The sequence below is a fragment of the Pituophis catenifer genome, unplaced genomic scaffold (assembly GCF_029215685.1).
Source record: "Pituophis catenifer annectens isolate HBS135680 unplaced genomic scaffold, rPitCat1.0.hap2 SCAF_2, whole genome shotgun sequence".
Classification (NCBI taxonomy): Eukaryota; Metazoa; Chordata; class Lepidosauria; order Squamata; family Colubridae; genus Pituophis; species Pituophis catenifer.
Genome location: NW_027256882.1, coordinates 157,271,694 through 157,292,779, shown reverse-complemented (window position 1 = coordinate 157,292,779; position 21,086 = coordinate 157,271,694). Strand labels below are relative to the sequence as shown.

General features: G+C 41.2%; 1 protein-coding gene across 1 annotated transcript in view; it reads left to right on the top strand.

Moving 5' to 3' along the window:
• ESYT1 (extended synaptotagmin 1) overlaps positions 1-21,086 on the top strand; it is an 82,110-nt gene that overhangs the window by 42,501 nt on the left and 18,523 nt on the right. The window contains exons 6-18 of the mRNA XM_070937852.1: positions 297-386; positions 2,675-2,730; positions 3,104-3,227; positions 3,309-3,485; positions 3,691-3,773; positions 4,059-4,107; positions 4,944-5,033; positions 7,612-7,704; positions 13,441-13,512; positions 14,371-14,457; positions 14,542-14,691; positions 17,507-17,659; positions 20,331-20,507. Coding sequence (XP_070793953.1) covers positions 297-386; positions 2,675-2,730; positions 3,104-3,227; positions 3,309-3,485; positions 3,691-3,773; positions 4,059-4,107; positions 4,944-5,033; positions 7,612-7,704; positions 13,441-13,512; positions 14,371-14,457; positions 14,542-14,691; positions 17,507-17,659; positions 20,331-20,507 — 1,401 coding nt within the window. The remainder of the gene's footprint in view (positions 1-296; positions 387-2,674; positions 2,731-3,103; positions 3,228-3,308; positions 3,486-3,690; positions 3,774-4,058; positions 4,108-4,943; positions 5,034-7,611; positions 7,705-13,440; positions 13,513-14,370; positions 14,458-14,541; positions 14,692-17,506; positions 17,660-20,330; positions 20,508-21,086) is intronic.

Below are 21,086 nucleotides of genomic sequence, written 5' to 3'. Positions count from 1 at the left end.
GTCCACCCATCTGAGGTTGAGAAACAGTGATTTAGAGAGTGAAGGTAAAAGTTAAGCCAAAAGTTAAGTTTTGAGCACTGGAAGGCAAAAGGGCTGGTGATATTTCATCGATGCCATTAGCTTCAGTTTCCTACCATTGTTGAAAGGAAGCTCAAATCTTGACCTATCCTGTGACATTTTGCCCTCTCCTGTTCGTCAAAGTGAACTGAGTCTTTGTTGATAAGGAAGGACTATCATCCTATGCTTACTTCAGAGCCCAGAAATTGGGACGTTCATGCTTCTCATTTCCCCTATAGCTACATGGCATGTTGAGAGTCATTCTGGAACCCCTCATCGGAGATGTCCCAATCGTAGGAGCTCTTACCCTGTTTTTCATTCGTCGGCCAGTAAGTATTCTGGCATATTCCTGGTGTTTTCCCAAATTGCCAGTCAATTGTTGTTGTTATTGTTTCACACCCATCTTAAATTTGTGATATTGGGCACCTCAAGCAGCTAAAGCAGACACAAAAACAGTAAACAAAATACAGATAAAACAACAAAAGATATAAAATTATTAAAACCAATTAAAACCGTCAAACAACTTACAATCCGTACATCACAACCTGTACAAGTATCTTACAGATTCAACACATTGCTAGATCCCCAAGCACAATGACAAGTCCATAACTCCAGATCCTTTCACAAAGGCAATGGGGCCTTTGGGGCCAATCTAACCTCCATGGGATGATGTTCTAAAAGGCATGTGCTAAATACAAAGAACAAGGAATAGACAAAATTATTTTTAAAAGAAAGCTCTAAAAAAGAAACAAAAACATGCAGGGCATATATTCATACATTACTAATCTATATTGATATGTTATTGATTCATCAATTGTTGGTAACATCAATTTTGCAGTCCACTATATAGTTAGAGCCATCTGTTTGTCTTTGCAATGCTGAACAATACATTGTTTACTTGTAAATAAAGTATAGAAAATCTACTTTCTTTGTCCAGCTGTTAACTCCCTGTGATAGGAATAAAGTTCAAAAGAATATCGACATCCGAAAATGTTGAATCACAAAGTTGAATTAACACAGAACATCTTTTCCCAAGTGAAGAGTGTTAGACTCTGTAAAAACATATAATAAAATAAAGCAGGGGGGTTAAGCTTAAGCACCGTGGACTAAATCCGGCCCGCGGGGTGCTTAAATCTCGCCCATGGGACTGCCCTGGAAATAGCAAAGGACTGGCTTGCAGTGCCTCTGCCAGTGAAAACGTGGCAGCCCCGAGTTCCATTTTCACTGACAGAGGTTTGCAGGAAGCCATTGCAGGCAAAAACGGAGCACGGGAGCTCCGCAACATGAGTGATGTCAACCTGGCCACGCCCCCTCCCCAACCCTCCTGATGCCCCCCACAACTCTGATGCGGCCCTCGGTGGAATTAAGTTTGACATCCCTGTAATAAAGCATTAGTATCATTGCATTTCCAAAACCTAACCTTACTCAGGCCTTCTCTAGATATAGAAGTAATTTCTGAAATATTATTTTGTGTTGAAAAATTCATGACCTGTTGGGCCATCCTTTTAGGGATATTCCCTTACCAAATTCCCTTAATGCCATGAATGATGATAGAATTTCGAATGCGCTGCCTTCACTGGAAAAGTTGGGATACACTCAAGAGTTGCATCTGCCTTGAAAATAGTTCATGTTGAACTGTATAGCACAGTCAAACATCAGCACAGGAAATGTTTTATGACATTTGATATTATGTCATAAACTGTTTAGCCCACGTTGAACTGTATAGCTAAGTCAAACTCAGTACTGGAAATGCTTTATGGTATTTGATGATTATATCATAAACTGTTTTATGACAATATTTATATTATAAATTGTTTTATAAAATTTGCCAAATTTCAGTACTTTGGGAATCATGGGTCTCGGATTTTGGACACGCTCTGTAGGTCATCCCATTTGACATACCTTGGTTCAAAAATTGTTGCCCTACAATGCACTGTTTTACCTGAGTTAAAGGTTACAGGAATGAAAGCTTTAATAGCACACACACACACACACACGTTATAAAAAGTTAGTTAAAAAGCAAAATAAACAAAAAGGATTTTTAAAAACATTATAAAAAGGGAGGACATCCAGAGTGCCAAGTGTGGTTGATATCTGCATGTGTCTCAGTGATAATGCCAATTTCATGCATCCCTTATCTTTCTACTTTGGTCAATTACCCATTTGACTGATCATCATCTGTTACTGATTCCTGTTTGTCAGTACCCTACAAAAGTAAGTTTAACAAAGGACAGTGTATTTTGAGTGTTAAAAATGTTAATAATGTTAACATTTGTTAACATTAGTGTTAATAATGTTGCTTTTTCATAGACTCTTGATTATACCCATTCAAATGCCATTGGTTCAAGTGTTGTGGGATCAAGCAATGCTTGTGCATAAATAAAGCCATTTGTGAAGCTTTGAGTTTACATGTAGTAGAGCTTCCTGATAAAACAAATACTGGAAAGTTATATGTATTTTATATAAATTCTATCATTAGACAATCTCTCAAATAATCTGCCACAATACACAGGATTATGAAGAGATCTTTGCAATACCTTCAATCTCGATTATTTCATTGCTATCAACCCTCTACAGTAGATCTACTACTAACTTCTACATTGCACGTTTTTTCCAGGCTCTGGACATTAATTGGACAGGAATGACCAATCTATTGGACATCCCTGGACTGAGGTAAATTTATGGTGGCCCTAACTTTCTGGAAGGTTATAAGAGAAGCGCAAGAAGGAATGAACATAACTGTTCTGGAAAGACCTAGGGGTGTGTCGGCCAAAACTGCTTGGGAAGGCATCTTCTGTGAACCCAGGTTGCAGCCCACCATGGAGCTAAATGTGTAAGAGAGACAAGAGTAGCAAGATTTTACAGGCTGAAGGAAAAATTTAAAAGAGGAAGAAAATTGAGTTTGTTGAGGGGAATATTCTGAAAGCAGAACCGCATTGAGAGAAATTGGAGGAGCTTATGTTTGCATGAGGTAACTTGTTGAGAGAGCATGATTAGCAGATTATTAAGAAGTAGCATGACCAGCAGGATCTGTTTTCCTCAACAGCTCACTGTCTGACACAATGATCATGGACTCCATTGCCTCTTTCTTGGTTCTCCCCAACCGCTTGCTTATCCCACTGATCCCTGATCTCCATGAAGCAGCTGAACTCCGTTGTCCAATTCCCAGGGTAAGGCAAAATTACTGGTGAGATGAATGTTATTGCTTGATGAGTTAGAGTGGTGGACGTGATCTTCTTTCTCCCTTCCAGGGCATTGTCCGTGTATATCTAATGGAAGCTAAGAATGTGCAGTCCAAGGATAAGTACATTAAAGGGATGATTGAGGGCAAGTCAGATCCATATGCCATTGTGCGTGTTGGAACCCAAGTCTTCACCAGCAAAGTCATAGATGAAGACCTCAATCCCAAGTGGAATGAAATGTATGAGGTAATTATCTGCCCGATAAAGTGGTAATTTAAATATAAATGTTTAGGGATGCTACACGTCATGTCTAATCTCCCTTTTTATCATAGCTTTTCCATTTCATGCAATACAACTATCAGTGCTTTCCTTTCTCTGTTGGAAAGAACACTCCTATAGCCTACACAATTAGTGGTATCTGCTCTGACTCCCCACCTCACTGTCCCTACAGTTTGTTGTACACGAGGTACCAGGGCAGGAACTGGAGGTGGAGCTGTTTGACAAAGATCCCGATCAGGATGACTTCTTGGGCAGGTGAGAAGCTGGGTTGGTTTTGGTTTCAAGTCAAGCAGGAAATTGAGACCTAGTTGAATGAGTGATGGTGGGTTGGAAACTGGAACTTCACTGCTGGAGATGATTGGGACAGTATTGTAAAAATTAGAAATAGTTAAAAATCCAGGCTAAAGATCAACAGCTTCAACCCCGCTCAAGAAGTTGGATATATGAGGTCTGCAAAAATCTGACTGTACCTTGGGCCTATTCATTAAAATCCTAGAATTGGTGGATATACCTTTATCAGCATCTTCTTTCTTTTCTCAGGATGAAGCTGGACTTTGGGGAAGTGTTCAGGGCTCGTGTGTTAGAGGAGGTGAGCACTGAGGAAGGAAGATGGCTGATTCATACCTAGAACCAACCATAGGTTGGTTAAACCCAACTACAAGTGTACATACAGTCCAGTGGTGGAATTCAAATTTTTTTACTACCGGTTCTGTGGGCGTGGCTTAGTGGGCGTGGTGTGGCTTGGTGGGTGTGGCAGGGGAAGGATACTGCAAAATCTCCATTCTCTCTCCACTCCTGGAGGAAGGATATTGCAAAATCTCCATTCCCACCCCACTCTGGGGCCAGCCAGAGGTGGTATTTGCCGGTTCTCCGAACTACTCAAAATTTCCGATACCAGTTCTCCAGAACCTTCTGAATTTCATCCCTGGTACAGTCATGAATAGAGAATCTTCAGCTAAATGAAAACAAGGGGGTCTATAAAGGCTCTTGTGGGGGGTGGGGCAGAGAATAGGATGGTAGAGAGATTTTAAAAGTGTCATAGAACTTTTATATGTGTCTATAACAACTTGTACCATATATCTTACAAAAGCAAAAAGGTACAACTTGAAGTCCAGAACTATAAACAGCCACAAACAAAAGCATCTTCAAATGTTGCTACAAAATTGTAATTTTAATAGAAGGAAACTCCTAACTAAAGGGAGTATATTCCAATTAACTGAATTGATTTCATTTAAAGCAGTATTAACTTTTGCCCTTTTCTGATATACAGAATGTAGCCCTGCTACATCACTCAAGATCAGAGTTTGGTTTTCAGCCCACCCCCAAAAAAAGTTATGCTTCCCTGAGTTATAGGAACAAATCTCTGTTGGTAAATATTAAGGGTTTTTCTATCTATAGAGAATTTCTAATTTGCTTTCCTGACAGTGGTTCCCGTTACAAGATGGGGGCCAGGCTCGTGTGCATTTACGTCTGGAATGGCATACACTCATGTCAGATGTTTCCAAGTTGGATCAGGTGAGTGCAAACACTTAGAGAAGAAACATGTAGTTTAGTGGTGTTTTTGGGGTGGCAATATCTGAGTCATTCCTCTTTGTGAAAATAAGAAGAGCATGCCAAGTTATTGCTTACCCTAATGGACAAAGGACTCCAGAGTCTTGGTTTTTCCTATCTAGTTACTTGAGTTTCTTTTTACTTGGAGAAGCCAAAGATTGGTGAGTCTCAAAGGTTCAAATTAGACTTTTAGAGGAAACTTTCCTTAGAGAAATATACATATTATGAGAACTAGGTAGGATTCTGGATTAAATTTGGACCATGAATTGCAAATTGACATATTTTTATTATTTCCAAAAGGCAAGCAGGGTTCTGCAGCTTGGAAGGCATGATGGGAAACTAACTGGGGAGTTGGGAGAATAATCTCGGAAAAATGCCCTGATATGAACTGGTGTGAAGATGAGCACAACTTTAGAAGAAAGTTTAAAATGAAAAATGGCTTGTAAACATCTTATCTTATTAAGACTATGTTGAGAGCCACAATTGGGTGTCTTTTGTGAGATGGGAGATATGCTATTATTTATTTATTTATTAATTAAATTTCTATACCGCCCTTCTCCAAATAGGACTCAGGGCGGTGCACAGCCAAGATAAAAACAAAGCATACAAAATTTAAGAACAGTATTAAAATAATTAAATATTTTGGCCGAAATTAAGATAACCCAATTTAAAATCAATTTAAAATTTAACTCAGGCCAGCCCAGCTTGTTGAAATAAATAGGTTTTCAGGGCCCGACGAAAAATCCGGAGGTCTTTTATTATACGTAACTCTGGGGGAAGGTTGTTCCAGAGGGTGGGCGCCGTCACAGAGAAGGCTCTCCCCCTGGGGGTCGCCAGCCGACATTGTCTGGCGGACGGCACCCTGAGGAGGCCCACTCTGTGCGAGCGTACTGGCCGGTGGGAGGCTATTGGTGGCAGAAGGTGGTCTCGTAAATACCCCGGCCCTAAGCCATGGAGCGCTTTAAAGGTGGTCACCAACACCTTGAAGCGCACCCGGAAGACCACTGGGAGCCAGTGCAGCTCGCGCAGGAGAGGTGTCACATGGGGGCGCCTCGTCGCCCCCATAATCCCCCGCGCGGCCGCGTTCTGGACCAGCTGGAGCCTCCGGGTGCACCCCAGGGGGAGCCCCATGTAGAGAGCGTTGCAGTAGTCCAGGCGGGAAATGACTAGTGCCTGAGTGACTGTGTGTAGAGAGTCCCGATCTAGAAAGGGGCGCAGCTGGCGTATCAGGCGAACCTGATAAAAAGCCCCCCTGGCCACGGCTGTCAAATGATCTTCTAAAGACAGCCGTGCGTCCAGGAGGACGCCCAAGTTGCGAGCCCTCTCCGTGGGGGCGAGTGATTCGCCCCCAATAGCCAGCGATGGCGTCAGCTGGCTATATCAGGACGCTGGAAGCCACAGCCACTCGGTCTTGGAGGGGTTGAGTCGGAGCCTGTTTCTCCCCATCCAGGCCCGCACGGCCTCCAGGCACTGGGACATCACTTCAAGGGCATCGTTGGGGTGGCCTGGGGTGGAGATGTACAGCTGGGTGTCATCAGCGTACTGATGGAACTCCACCCCAAAGCCACGGATGATCTCACCCAGCGGCTTTACATAAATGTTGAACAGAAGGGGCGAGAGGACCGACCCTTGTGGCACCCCACAAGCAAGGTGCCTCGGGGTCGACCGCTGCCCCCCCGTCAACACAGATTGCGACCGGTCAGAGAGGTAGGAGGAGAACCACCGCAGAACGGTGCCCCCCACCCCCAACCGGTGCAACATGATACCATGGTCGATGGTATCAAAAGCCGCTGAGAGGTCTAACAGGACCAGGATAGAGGAGCAACCCCTATCCCGAGCCCTCCAGAGATCATCCACCAACGCGACCAATGCCGTTTCCGTGCTGTGCCCAGGCCGGAAGCCGGACTGGAGCGGGTCTAGATAGACAGCTTCATCCAGGTACCGGGGAAGCTGTTGCGCCACCACACTCTCAACAACCTTCGCAACAAAGCGAAGGTTGGAGACTGGACGATAGTTAGCCAAAACAGCCGGATCCAGAGAGGGCTTCTTGAAGAGGGGCCTCACAACCGCTTCTTTCAAAGCGGCCGGCAGGACCCCCTCACTCAAAGAAGCGTTAGCAATCTTCTGGAGCCAGCCTCGTGTCACCTCCCGGGAAGCCAGTACCAACCAGGAGGGACACGGGTCCAATAAACATGTGGTCGCGTTCAGCCGTCCCAGGACCCTGTCCATGTCCTCGGGAGCCACAGGATCGAACTCCCCCCAGATAACACTCTCAAGACCTGCCTCAGTCATCCCGTCCGGACATACCCAGTCAGAGGCCAGTCCTTCCCGAATCTGAGCGATTTTGTCATACAGATACTGCACAAAGTCCTCGGCTCGGCCCTGCAAGGGGTCATCCCGCGCTTCCAGATGGAGGAGGGAGCGGGTCACCCTAAACAGGGCGGCCGGGCGATTATCTGATGACGCTATAGGATATAAATATTCTAGATGTTGTGTAAAAATGCTAATTAATGCTGATACATTTCTTATATGCTGTTTGAAGGTTCTTCAGTGGAACAAAACTATCTCCTCAAAGCCAGATCCTCCGTCAGCATCCATCTTGATGATATATTTAGACAGAGCACAAGACTTGCCAGTGAGTAGTCACAAGATAACATTTCCTTCTCAAAAGGTTCCTTTATTTCACCCAAAGTCACTTTTTGATATGAAATGGGGCAGAGCTTGGGTGTGAATTTGAAAGTTGATAAGTTTGTCCTATCCCAAAATTGGAAACTCTGGGAATTGCAACAATTGGGAAGGCATGGGCAGAACGATGGGGCAAAGCAGTCACAAGCAAATGTCTTTTTTTAAGCCACTTATTTATACATGAAATTCATACATTACCTCCATTATGTTGGACTCTAGTTAGTTTACAACTATTTATAATAAAAATATGACCATAAATATCCTATTGTGACCAGCACCAGTGTTTTAGCCACAGTGTTCCTCTTTCTTTTTTTTTTTTTTTTTTTTATTGCAAAAGTTTTACAATTACATTTTCACCCCCTTTTTCACCCCCCACCTCCCTCCCCAAACTTCCCATCTTCCCTAACCCTCCCTAACCCTCCCCCCCCAGACTTCCCTATTACATACTCATAACTAATAACACTTATATATAAACCTGAACCCGTCCCTCCCCCTATATAATTTTTCCTCTTTATCTCTTTAGATTAAAATATTTCTAATACATTATTTTCAAATAAAAGCTATTTGATACTTTCTAGTTTGGTATTTGTTCTGAACATATTCTATCCACCTTTTCCATTCCCATTCATAAGTCTCTTGTGAATAATCTTTTAAATACGCTGAAATCTTCGCCATCACAGTGTTCCTCTTTCTGTGTATGTGTTTTCTTTGTTTATATTGTAACTGATACTTAGAAATCAGTAGTCCAGGTACATAAAAGGTAGACCTGTTCCAATAAACACGAGAGATAAACTTGTAAAAGATGTTAAAGAGCTCGTTGCAATGAAGCTTGCATGATGCAGCTTTGTACAGAAAACATTCTGCCATGTGGCCTAAGTTTGATCACCTTGTAAAATTTAAAGGCCTGTGCATTAGTTAATGTAACTAGACAAAATTACCGTAACTTCAGAGTTGATCAGCTTATTAAGTCATCCAAGATTGCGTTGAGTTTCTTCTTAAGTTAAAGTTCTATAAATGAAAGGTGGGGAGCTTTTTTGTTGAAAATTTTGTCAGACTATGTTTCTAAATACATATTCTACTACTGATAACTATATTCATGACAACTTTTACCTCATCTCTAGCCCACTGCAGAAGCAGTTTACCTTCATCTTTAGGTGTTCTGGTATAAAGTTTAAGCCTTTCACATAAGCATTCTGTGACATAAAGCCTACTCGCCTACCGTGTTTCCCCAAAAATAAGACCTATCCTGAAAATAAGCCCTAGCCTGATTTTAAGTGTGCTCCTAATATAAGCCCTACTCCCAAAATAAGTCCCAGTTAAGGTCGTCATCAGCTGGGGGAGGCGTGGCCAGCAACTGCTGCGTCTAAATTGTTCAACAATGCTATAAGAACAGAGGTTCCTCCCAAGTCTTGTTTTAAGAGTGGAGGAATCTACATGAAAGAAGCTGTGAGGAATGGAACATCACAGGTTGGGCATCAAAAGTGTATGCTGATACTGATCTCCCAAAAGTATGGCCTGGAGCAAGGAATGCTATGAGATACAGATCCAAAATCTCTAAAAGTTCTTAGATTAATCCATCAGAATAGAGCTGGAAAGAATCTTTAGAGGTCTTCTAGTCTAACCCCCTGCTTAAGCAGGAGACTCCATAGCAGTGGTTCTCAACCTTCCTAATGCCGCAACCCTTTAATACAGTTCCTCATGTTGTGGTGACCCCCCAACCATAAAATTATTTTCGTTCCTATGTGTGTATATGTCAGCGATGAAAAGTGAACCTTTTTGGCGTTGCGTGCTAAAAGTCCAAGCATGCGAGTGCTCACATGCTCTCACGTGCCAACACCCATAATGCAATGCAAGGTCTCAGCCTGGCTGGCATTCAGAGTTCATTCTGAAACACAAAACTTTTGAAAGGAAGAAAAACGGAAGTGTCCAAAAAGAGATGTTTATGCCAATATTATGGATAAAAGACATTGATTTCATTTTCTTTTCTTTTTAAAAAACCTATCATCCCAAGGAACTAGCATGGACCCCATCCACTCTTTCCCAATGAAACAGGATGCCCTGATTTTATAGCCACCTAACATCTTCTCTTTAAAATTCTACAATTTTATTTTATTTTTTTAACTTTTTAAATAATCCATCCAAAGCTGACAAGCGATCGCCTGGTTGAAAGGCAGGAACTGAACCTTTTTCAGTTTCTTTTAGGAAAAACTTTTTAGGAAACCTCAGTATTTTCTAGGCCTAGAACGTGGGATGCCACACAATGCCATTTTGCCTTTTTTTTTCTTTTTTTGCAATCTCTTAGGATATCGTAAGATCGTAGGATCTAAAACTCTCAACTTTTCCCTACTTCCTACTCCTAACCGGTCCTTTCCGCTTCTAAAGCAAGCAAGAACCCAAAAATTTGGCCTCTACATTGCCCTCCATTTCAAGCAAACCAGAGGAACCCAAGAGAGGATCCCAGCCCCAGTTCTTCCCTTCGACATTTGGGGATCCTCAGCCTGCACTCTATCGCCCCCAAACTCACTCTCCCACCAACGGTCCCAAGTAGAAGGGAAACGATCAAGAGTGGGCTCTAAAAAGTTTTTACTATCGGTTCTGTGGGCGTGGCTTATTTTGTGGACATGGCTTGGAGGTCATGTGATTGGGTGGGCGTGGGTAGCTGGTCATGTGACCGGGTGCCATGGCTATGTGTATAGGGACTACTCAGAGGGCTGAAAAAAATCATTTCTGACAGGTCCTCGCACTTTTGACTGGTCCTCACACTTATGACCATCCTCACATTTATGCCCGTGTAGCATTCTTAACAACCATGTCACTCATTTCACAACTGCTTCTCTTCACCATGGTGACAAGATAGGGCAAAAAACGTAAAATGTGAGGATAGTTGTAAGTTCGAGGACTGGTCAAAAGTGCGAGGACCAGTCAAAAATAATTTTTTCAGCCCTCTGAGTAGTCCATATGCACAAAAGGACTACCCAGAGGGCTGAAAAAAGTGATTTCTGACAGGTCTTCACACTTTTGACCGGTCCTCGCACTTATGACTGGTCATCATTTATGCCCACTTTAGCATTCTTAACAACCGTGTCACTCATTTCACAACTGCTTCTCTTCACCATGGTGACAAGATAGGGTGAAAAACGTAAAGTGTGAGGACAGTCGTAAGTTCGAGGACTGGTCAAAAGTGCAAGGACCAGTCAAAAATAACTTTTTCAGCCCTCTGAGTAATCCATATGCACAAACGGATACAGCAATAGAGAGGGATGAAGGAAGGAGAAGAGAGGGAAGGAAGAGAAGGGAGAAAGGAAGGGAAGGGAAATTAGAATAGGAGTGAGGGTAAGAGAGGGAGGAAGAGAGGAGGAGAAGGAGAAAGAAAAAGGAAGTAGGGAGAAGAAGAGGGGGGGAAGAAAGTAAGAAGGAAAGAAAAGAGAGAGGTGGTAGGTTTGAGGAGAAAGATTGTACAATAAAAAAGATGAAAGGGAAGAAAGCAACCCCAAACAAATATAAAGATATTAAGATAAAGAATGAATTGTTAAACTTTAAAGAATAAAAGAGAACAAATATGAATAAACAGCAATAATTAGAAGCACACATACAAACATACAATGTATTTTCTTTGCACAGAGTATTTGGCCGGTTCACAAATTTAAACAGTGTTTAGTCATTTCAATTAAATTTACAATTTCTATATTTCCTTTTTGCCATATTTATTCCTCATCTATTTTTTTAAAAAAACGATATTACCCTTCAGCCTCATTTCTAATCTTAATCAAATTCAATTTTTCCCTTCTATTCTATATTATACCCCTTCCCATTGTCATCTATTTTTATATCCATCCTCACATTGGTTAATTACATAATATTACAGTTGTTTAATACAAATTCAACATTTTAATATAAATCAATTAGTTATATAACTATCTTTTTTGTATATTAATCAATATGAACATGAATATTCCAATTATTTCCATGCAATCCAATTTCTTACAAATCAATTAATTATATTTACCAATAATAATAAACCAAATAATTTCCCCCATATATTCCTCCAAACCACAACTTAACCATTTCTGCTTTCAACACAATGTACAATTAATAGTATCTCAATTATTACAATTCCCTAGTTAAATAGAGTTTTTTTTTCTTTTGTGTTTTAAAATCTTGAACTCTCCTCTTTTGCCCTAAATTTCTCATTGTTTGCACCTACCTTTTTTGGTGAACAAAAAGAAAAAGAAATCTCTCCCTGCCTCATTTTGTCACGTTGGGGAGAACCGGTTCGTCACCGCTACCGGCTCGCGGGAACCGGTGCGAACCGGGAGCAACCCATCCCTGGAAACGATGGCCAATGGCAGCGGTGACAGCAGGAGCAGCAGCTCTCCTCCCGAAAGCCCAGACAGAAAGGGGTGGAGAATGGACTCTACCACTCAGCGACATGGGGGGGGAGGGCTAAAAACATATCTCAGGAAAACTCCCTCTCCCGAAGGGTGACTTTTTAAATATATCCTGTGCCCAGATCCAACCCAGCAGTTCCATCTGCATCCGTTCCTAGGAAGACGAATCTTCCCACTGCCTTTCAATAGCCTCCCCACGCCTGCGAAGAATGGTACGGCCTTCCCGGCTTCAAGCTGAATGGAAGACGCGTATGTTAAAGGTCCAAGGCAGGGTTGGGTTACATCAGCGTTGCTCAACCTTTAGACTCTATCGGTGTTTTCTGATGGTTTTAGGCGACCCCTGTGAAAGGGTCGTTCGACCCCCAAAGGGGTCGCGACCCACAGGTTGAGAACCGCTACTCTATAGCATTTCAGATAGGTGGTTGCCCAGTCTTTTCTTAAAAACCTCCAGTGATGAAGCATCTACAACTTCTGAAGGCAAGCTGTTCCATGGATTAATTGTCCTTCCTCACTGTTAGGAAGTTTCTCCTTAATTCCAGTTGCTTCTCTCCTTGATTAGTTTCCATTCATTGTTTCCTGTCTTGCCTTCTGGTGCTTTGGAAAATAAGTTGAGTCCCTTCTCTTTGTGGCAGCCCCTGAAATACTGGAATACTGCTATCATGTCACCCCTAGTCCTTCTTTTCTCTAGATTGGCCATACCCAATTGCTGCCATCATTCTTCATGTTTTTGTCTCCAGGCCCTTAATCATCTTAGTTGCTCTTTTTTGCACATTTTCCAAAGTCTCAACATCTTTTTTGTAATGTGATGACCAAAACTGGATGCAGTATTCCAAATGTGGTCTTACTAAAGATTTATAAAGCGGTATTAATACTTCACGTGATTTTGATTTTATGCCTGTTTATACAACCAAGAATTGTATTAGCGTTTTTTGGCTGCTGCCACACACAGCTGGCTCATGTTTAAGTGATCATCCACTAGGACTCCAAGGCCCCTCCCACAGTTACTGTTTTTGAGCCAGGTCTCACCTAATCTGTACTTGTACCTTTGGCTTTTCCTGCCTAGATGTAAAACCTTGCTTTTCTCCAGATTAAATTTCATGTTGTTGGATAGGGCCCATTGTTCAAGTCTGATCAAGATGTTTTTGAATCCTAAATTTGTCTTCTGGGGTGTTGGCTATTCCTGCCAGCTTAGTGTCATTTGCAAATTTCCCTTCTATTCCCTCATCTAAGTTATCTAAGATTCTCCACTATGTCCTTTCCAAATGAATACTATCCTTTACTCCTCTCACTTTACTCAGCTGAAGAAATCTAGTAAGGAGCCCAATCCTATGGTCCAGCTATCAGTTCAGGATGTCACTCGGGAGAGCCGGGTAAGAATTTTTATTTTTTTTCTACTTGCCTTCCATTTGTAGCCATCTGATGTACTGTATATATGTGGAAATACTGGTAGCACATTGTAGATTTACAAGATGAAATGCATCCTGTCCCATTTCCTCCAAATTGTAACATCTCATAGAAACAGCGCATAGGTGGAAAGGCTGGTTGTAACTTTTATCATCCATTCGGGTATCTAAATTCAGAACGGTAGCAGCTTGCTTGGAGGGCTTCAGACAAGTTTGAATTTTAGCATGAGATTTGGGTGCCAGGTTGCTCTCTCCTCTGTCTCACATTGCAACAGCAAAGCATGACAAAGAGGATGAGTGAGCGCTAGAAACTAAATCTTGTGAACATTGAAAGAACTGGCAGTATTTGGCTTTGAGAAGAGTGAGGAAGGAAGGCTATGACAATGCTATTCAAATGCCGGAAATTATGTCATACAGAAGAAGATCAACACCTCCTATTAATCGTAGAATGTAGGACATAAAACAAGAGTCTGAATTACAGATAGGCAGATGCCAGTTGAATATTAGGAAAAAATGCTCTAGTGGAGAAAGCTGTTTGCCAGATCTAATTCCCGAGAGAGGCCGGTCCTATCAATCAAAAGAATGCTGTTTCTAACTCTGTCTGCAGAGGGCAGTAATATTCCATTGTCATTTTTCTCCAAATACTACATTGTAATTTATTTTCTTTCTTTCTTTCTTTCTTTCTTTCTTTCTTTCTTTCTTTCTTTCTTTCTTTCTTTCTTTCTTTCTTTCTTTCTTTCTTTCTTTCTTTCTTTCTTTCTTTCTTTCTTTCTTTCTTTCTTTCTTTCTTTCTTTCTTTCTTTCTTTCTTTCTTTCCCCTGCTAGGTTGTCTATAACACTGTCTCCCCTGTCTGGGATGATGCCTTCCGCTTTTTCCTGCAAGACCCAACTGTTGAGGACATTGATATACAGGTAAGGCTCCTATTCTCTTCCAAACCCATCCAGTCACTTTCGGCACAACAGCAGCTGCAGAAATTCTTCTTTTTGACCCCATAGGTCAAAGATGACAACCGTCAGACCACTCTGGGCTCCATCACAATCCACTTGTCCCGCCTTTTAAGCGCTGATAATCTGACCCTGGACCAGTGGTTCCAGCTGGAAAATTCTGGACCCAACAGCCGTATCTACATGAAACTCATTATGCGGGTAAAAAGCTTTGGGTTAAGGTTGGGTTAGGACTTGGGAAATGATACAAAGGTTTCCCTTTCATCTTCAGTTCTAGCTCTTTGTAAAAATGCAGTACATACACCAACTTGTGAAATCCACAAAGCGTTTTATTTCAAAAAGGAGTTGGAAAAAATGGAGAGAGCCATTGATTCTATACTGTTTCTGTTTTCAGTGGGAATCTCTTTTTTTGTTTGTTTAGCAATAGCAATAAGACTTATATATACCACTTCACAGTGCTCTACAGACCTCTCTGAGCGGTTTACAGATATATTGCCCCCAAATATCTGGGTCCTCATTTACCCACCTCGGAAGGATGGAAGGCTGAATCAACCTTGAGCCTGGTGAGATTTGAACTGCCAAATTGCAGGCAGCCAGCAGAAGTAGCCTGCAGTACTACGCTCTAACCACTGCACCACTGTTCTTCCCTGATTCCAATGCTTTGTCATCAAGTTTCCTTTCCCCAACATGCTACAGTGAATGAGTTCTTATGGATATTGAAAAAGATAGCACATTTCCCCACTCCACCCAACTGAGATTTGTTTTTCTTTACTTCTCTTGGAGCAACATCAGGGGCCAGCAGAGAGTGTTGGGAAAAGTTTCTCCTCTTAAACTGTGAGAAATACGATTTGCAGAGATTAAAATGAAATTTCCAGCTGATTCTTAAAGCCTGGCTTTATGTGATATGGAAGAGCTAGGCCCAAATCCTCTTGTGGCGTTATCTACTGGGCATAAATTTTTGTTCTTATTGTCCCCTTCACATTAGCTCAAAAAATCTCTGCTAGCTGCAGTGAAGAAATATGCAGATGAAATATCTTTCTCCTTATGTACCGTACTTTTCGGAGTATAAGACACACTTTTCTTATAGTGAGGGAGGAAATGTTGGTGCATCTTATACACTGCATACATCCATTTTTGGCCTCCTGAAAACCCATCCCGCGCATCCCATTTTCACCAAATACAGGCCCCTTTTTAGTTTAGTTTAGTTTAGTTTAGTTTATTAAACTTCTATACCGCCCTTCTCCCGAAGGACTCAGGGCGGTGTACAGCCATATTAAAACAAACATATACTCACAAAATTTAAAAAACAATTTAAAATAAATATATAAATTTGGCCCTTATGTTAAAAGCTACAAACACCCAATTTAAAATTCATTTTCTAAGCCAGCCCGGCCTGTTGGAACAAAAGAGTCTTAAGGGCACGGCAAAAGGTATGTAGGTCGGGGATCATGCGAACCTCCAGGGGCAGTTCATTCCAGAGGGCAGGTGCCCCCACAGAGAAGGCTCTCCACCTGTTTTTTGCGAAAATGGGGTGCGCAGAGGGTTTGGGAGGCCTGCAGAGTGTTCCTGGGGGCTGGGGAGGGCAAAAACTTCTTTTTTTTCTTGTTTACCTCTTCGAAATCTTGGTGTGTCTTATACTCCAGTGCGTCTTACAGTCAAAAAATATGGTAGTAAGAACAAGTTTTTTGAGGGGAGGGGGAAAGCTGGGAAAATTGTGGAAATTCTTTGGAGAATCTCATCCTTCTGGCAGCACAAGAATCTTTTCCAGTCACAGCTGCTTTCAAGAAAAGAAAAAAGTTTGGGGAGGGTCTATCATAAATTTTCTGCATAATAATTTTTGTGGCCTTATTCTCCTAGGTATAAAGGGGGATTCATGCCTTTTACTGCTAGTTAAGCTTAAATACAGGTAGTCCTCGACTTACAACAGTTCATTTAGTGATTGTTCGAAGTTCCAACAGCACTAAAAAAAAGTGATTTATGACCATTTTTCACACTTGTGACCCTTGCAGCATCCCCATGGTCAAGTGATTTACATTCTTGACAACTGATGCTTCACAACTAACTCACATTTATGATGGTTGCAGTGTCCCGGAGTCACATGATCCCCTTTTGCGACCTTCTGACAAAAGCAAAGTCAATGGGGAAACCAGATTCACCTAACAACCCTGCTACTAATTTGACAAATGCAGTGATTCACTTAACACCTGAGGCAAGAAAGGTCATTAAAATGGGGCAAAACTCACTTAACAAATTTCTCACTTAGCAACCTAAATTTTGGGCTCAATTGTGGCCATAAGTTGAGGACTACCTATATTGCACTCCACAGGACTAAGCAGAATATCTAGCTATATAAGCAGCCCAGTGTTATGCTTCAACATCCAATCTGACTTGATGTGTTGGTCCAACACCATCAATGACAAGTCCAAGATTGGGCCTGGCAAGAAGTGGCGTCATGTACACAAATCTAGAAACCAGAGGCTAAATAAGATCTATCAACAGATTTATAATATTAGTTCTACAGATCAGACCTTGGTGATAAAGAGCTGGATACAAGGCCGCTGGGATTTCTCAAAGTGTTTAGCGAACTTGTCACTTTAGCCATGAGCTAGAATCACGCATTGAAGATCTTTGAATATCTCTTTTGAATCTGCATGTCCGGAAATAAACTCCTATTTGTCTTAGTTCAGCTTTGTCTGGCTCCATGGTTCACTCGGCTGTGAGAGGCAAGAATGTCTCTTCACTAAAGTTTTCAAGCAAGGACTGGAATCACATTTTTCAGAACTGCCTGCATTTATTTCTAATATGCATTCCTGTACCAATAGTGGTTTGGATTTGATTGTTAAAATGACTCCTTCTCATTCCATAATTGGATGTGTCCAGGTTTGCAGTAGGCAGCTATATCTAATGAGAGACAGCTATTGCAACCTCATTATCGGGTTGAGGGTCAGCAGTTCCTCAGCTTCTCTTTGCCCGGGTGCCCATCCTGATTTTTCATTGCATACTATACTTTTTTCAGGTATTATATCTGGATGCCCCTGAAGTCTGTTTCAATACCAAACCACGTCCCCCAGGAAATCTGAATGTCACAGAAAGTCCCCATCTGGGTAGCAGTGTCGATGTGCCTTCTCGGCCCACCAAGGCCAGTCCAGATGCTACTTTTGGCACTGAGGTAAGATTACACATTCTCCCCACCCAACTTTAATAGTCAGTCATGCCTTTTGGTAAAATAGGGGACCTTCTAAGCCAGTGGTCCCCAACCTTTTGGCACCAGGGACCGGTTTTGTGGAAAACAACTTTTCCATGGACCGGTCACCTCCAACTACGTACCCTGATTCCTAACAGGCCACGGATCAGTACCAGTCCATGGCTTGGGGTTTGGGAATCCCTGTTCTAAACTATCACTTCAAACTTGGAGATAGACCAGATTTGGTGTTCTTTATGGATGTTAATGAACTAAATATATGTAACTTGGCGATTAAGATCGTACAGACATTGAGGAACAAGCAACTCTTCAACTTGTCAAAATGACATTTCAACTCACTTTTTAAAAAGGAAAGTATGAAATTCCCTTCTTAAGTCTTGCTATTTTTACAGAAAATGTGGACAAAGTTTTAATCAACGTAAGTTCAGTTATGCTATTCATGTTGTGGCCCCCAAAGCCTCTTCTTAACTGTTCTCAAAATAACCCAACCCAGCTGCCATGAAAACATAAATAGTTTTGCTGTTAGTCAAAATAAGAACATAAGCTTCCTGTAGTCATTTGGCTGGCACTGTGGGATCTAGCTAAAAGTCTTCTAGTCTAGTTTTCTATAGCGACCAGCCAGAACTCTCCAAGAAGCCCTGAAAATAACAGCTCTCCCCAACTCTCTAAACCTGTGGGCTTCAGTTCCCAGAATTCCCTTGCCATCTTTGATTATTGCTAAGAATCCTGGGGGTTGAAGTCCGCATACCTAGAACGGCTCAGTCACGTACACAGATTGGTTATCTGTCTCTGAATATGAAAGACAATGGAGAAAGTAACTGTTCTTTGCAGTTGTCTTTTGATAGTTATGGTAGCACAAATAAGCACCCATGTTTGTTTGTTTGTTTGTGTAACTGATATTAAATTAATAAATACTATATATCAAGTTAAATTAATATTTATATTTATATATCAATATTTATTTACAATATGTATGATATAGCGATAGCATTTAAGAGTTATATACCGCTTCACAGTGCTTTACAGCCCTCTCTAAGCAGATTACAGAGTGAGCATATTGCCCCCAACAATCTGGGTCCTCATTTTACTCACCTCGGAAGGATGGAAGGCTGAGTCAACCTTGAGCCTGGTGAGATTTGAACTGCCAAATTGCAGGCAGCCAACAGGCAGCAGAAGTAGCCTGCAGTACTGCATTCTAACCACTGCGCCATCACAGCTCAATATAAATGAAATTACTCTAATTAAGATTTATATATCAATATTTATAATATTTATAATAAGTATAAATGAAATTATTCTAGTCAAATTTATATAACAGCCGCCTTACTGTCTAAGTGACTGAGTAGTATGCAAGTAAAAATTGATAAAATCCAGATAAAAATCCATACAAAAATTAACAAAGTTTAAAAGGCAGAGAGAGAGTGGCCTCTAGCCACCAGCCACCCTCAGGGTTGTATCCCATTCTTAGATTCCCCATGCTAAGTGACAGAGACAAGTCTTAACAGTCTTTTGGGAAGTGGATTTATTAGTCAAGATCATTTTTAGAAAGGTGAAACAAATAAATAAAAGGAAACAATATGCATAGTAGTAACTCTGTTCGCTGCAATAGAACTTCCAAATCTGTTTGAAAGTAGATTTTTAGTTGCAGACTGGAAGTTTTTTGCTGGTCATCTGCAGCAAGTAGTTTATTTGTTATTTAATCCAGGATGCAGCTTCAGAAGGCTATAAATCTAAAACTTGTGTCATGCCTAATACATCCTTATGTGTTTTCACATAACAAATACTGATTTCAAGTTATAATACATTTGTAATCAGAGAAACAGATTTGAGGGGTGGAGAAGGGGAGATAGACAGACTCAGTTCTCAAGCACTGTAATTCCAGTAGATGCAATCAAGAGATTTACAAGTTCCTGATTGCAATGCTCCCATTATAGCTTGCTCCTCCCTAGATAAAGACCTGGGCAGCTGTATCTCTGATTATGATCTGATAGTTTGTTATTGCCTTTTATCACTGCTTCAGATTTTGCATATTTTGCTTCTTTACAATTGCTGTGATTTTTATCCCATTGTGTTTTACAATTCGGAAGTGGGTAAAGAGAAAATACAGATCTTAATAAATAGAATAGTGATCATACTTTTAACAAAGTATATAGTATCATAGAAGTAGGTCAGACAAGAAACCAATGGAATATAGAACGATTTTTTATTGTAATAGCTGCCTAACAGAACTTTGCAGATCTGAATGTGCTTCTCCTACTCTCACTTTATTGTTGTATGAATTAGAGAGAGGCCTGTATTAAGTTGTTACTCAAACCAATTTCTTGAAATGGGCTCAAGCCCTGTTAACTGGCTGTTCGCTTGGTAGCAACTCTTCTTCTTGTCCTTCAAGGCCATCCCTTTGTCCTTTTTGCTGCTGACCAAATTCTGTCTGATTTTAGGAAAGTTAAATGATCTGGGCATTCAGAATCTTACTTGAGTCTCTTCCTTATTCTATCCTGCTTAAAGAGAGTTGAATTGCTGTAATTAAAACTGAGAAGATTTAAGAAATCCATGGAAACCAGACTAAACCCCATTGTGTTGGATGATGGTGTTGATAGATCTGGCATGCAAAACTGTGTCTCCTCTCGCTGAATTCCAGAGTGTAATTCGCATTCACGTGCTGGAAGCGGAGAATCTAATTGCCAAGGATAATTTCATGGGTGGGATGATTAAGGGCAAATCAGACCCATATGTCAAGGTGCGCTTGGGAGGCCAGAAGTTTCGCAGCAGAGTCATCAAGGAAGATCTCAATCCTCGCTGGAGCGAGATCTACGAGGTGAGTATACACCCCATCTCGTTCCACGCATATATTAAAACTGTATCATCCTCGACCTCTTTATCATTGACTCCTCAAAGAGTTGGATTTGATGGGGAAATACAATCATACTAATTTTTAGGACTATATATTTGTACTGTATCTGACTTGGTAACTGAGCTCCTATCTGGGCAATAGAAAGTAGATAAAAAATTCTTTTTCAAATATGACTGACTGAATATTGGTCAAGTCTAATTTCTGAAACACATCATGCGCGAAGTACTTTTTTCAGTAATCAAATAGTAAAGGAGTCTGTATTTCTGGTTTTATGTTCATTTGAATATATTTAGAACAAATCCAAACAGAACAAAGAAAAAATCAAATAATAGTTGGTTTAGGGATTGGTCTTGGAAATATTTCACTTCCAGCTGTTAGAAACGTACTCTGAGAGCTTATGCACTGAAGACAACTTCCTTGTTTGTCCAATCACACTTGGCCAATAAAGAACTCTATTCTATTCTATTATTATATATGCCCATCTTTGTAGAAGCTGCCACTCATCCAAAGTTGTCACAGAGGAGCATTTGGAAGCCTTGCTCT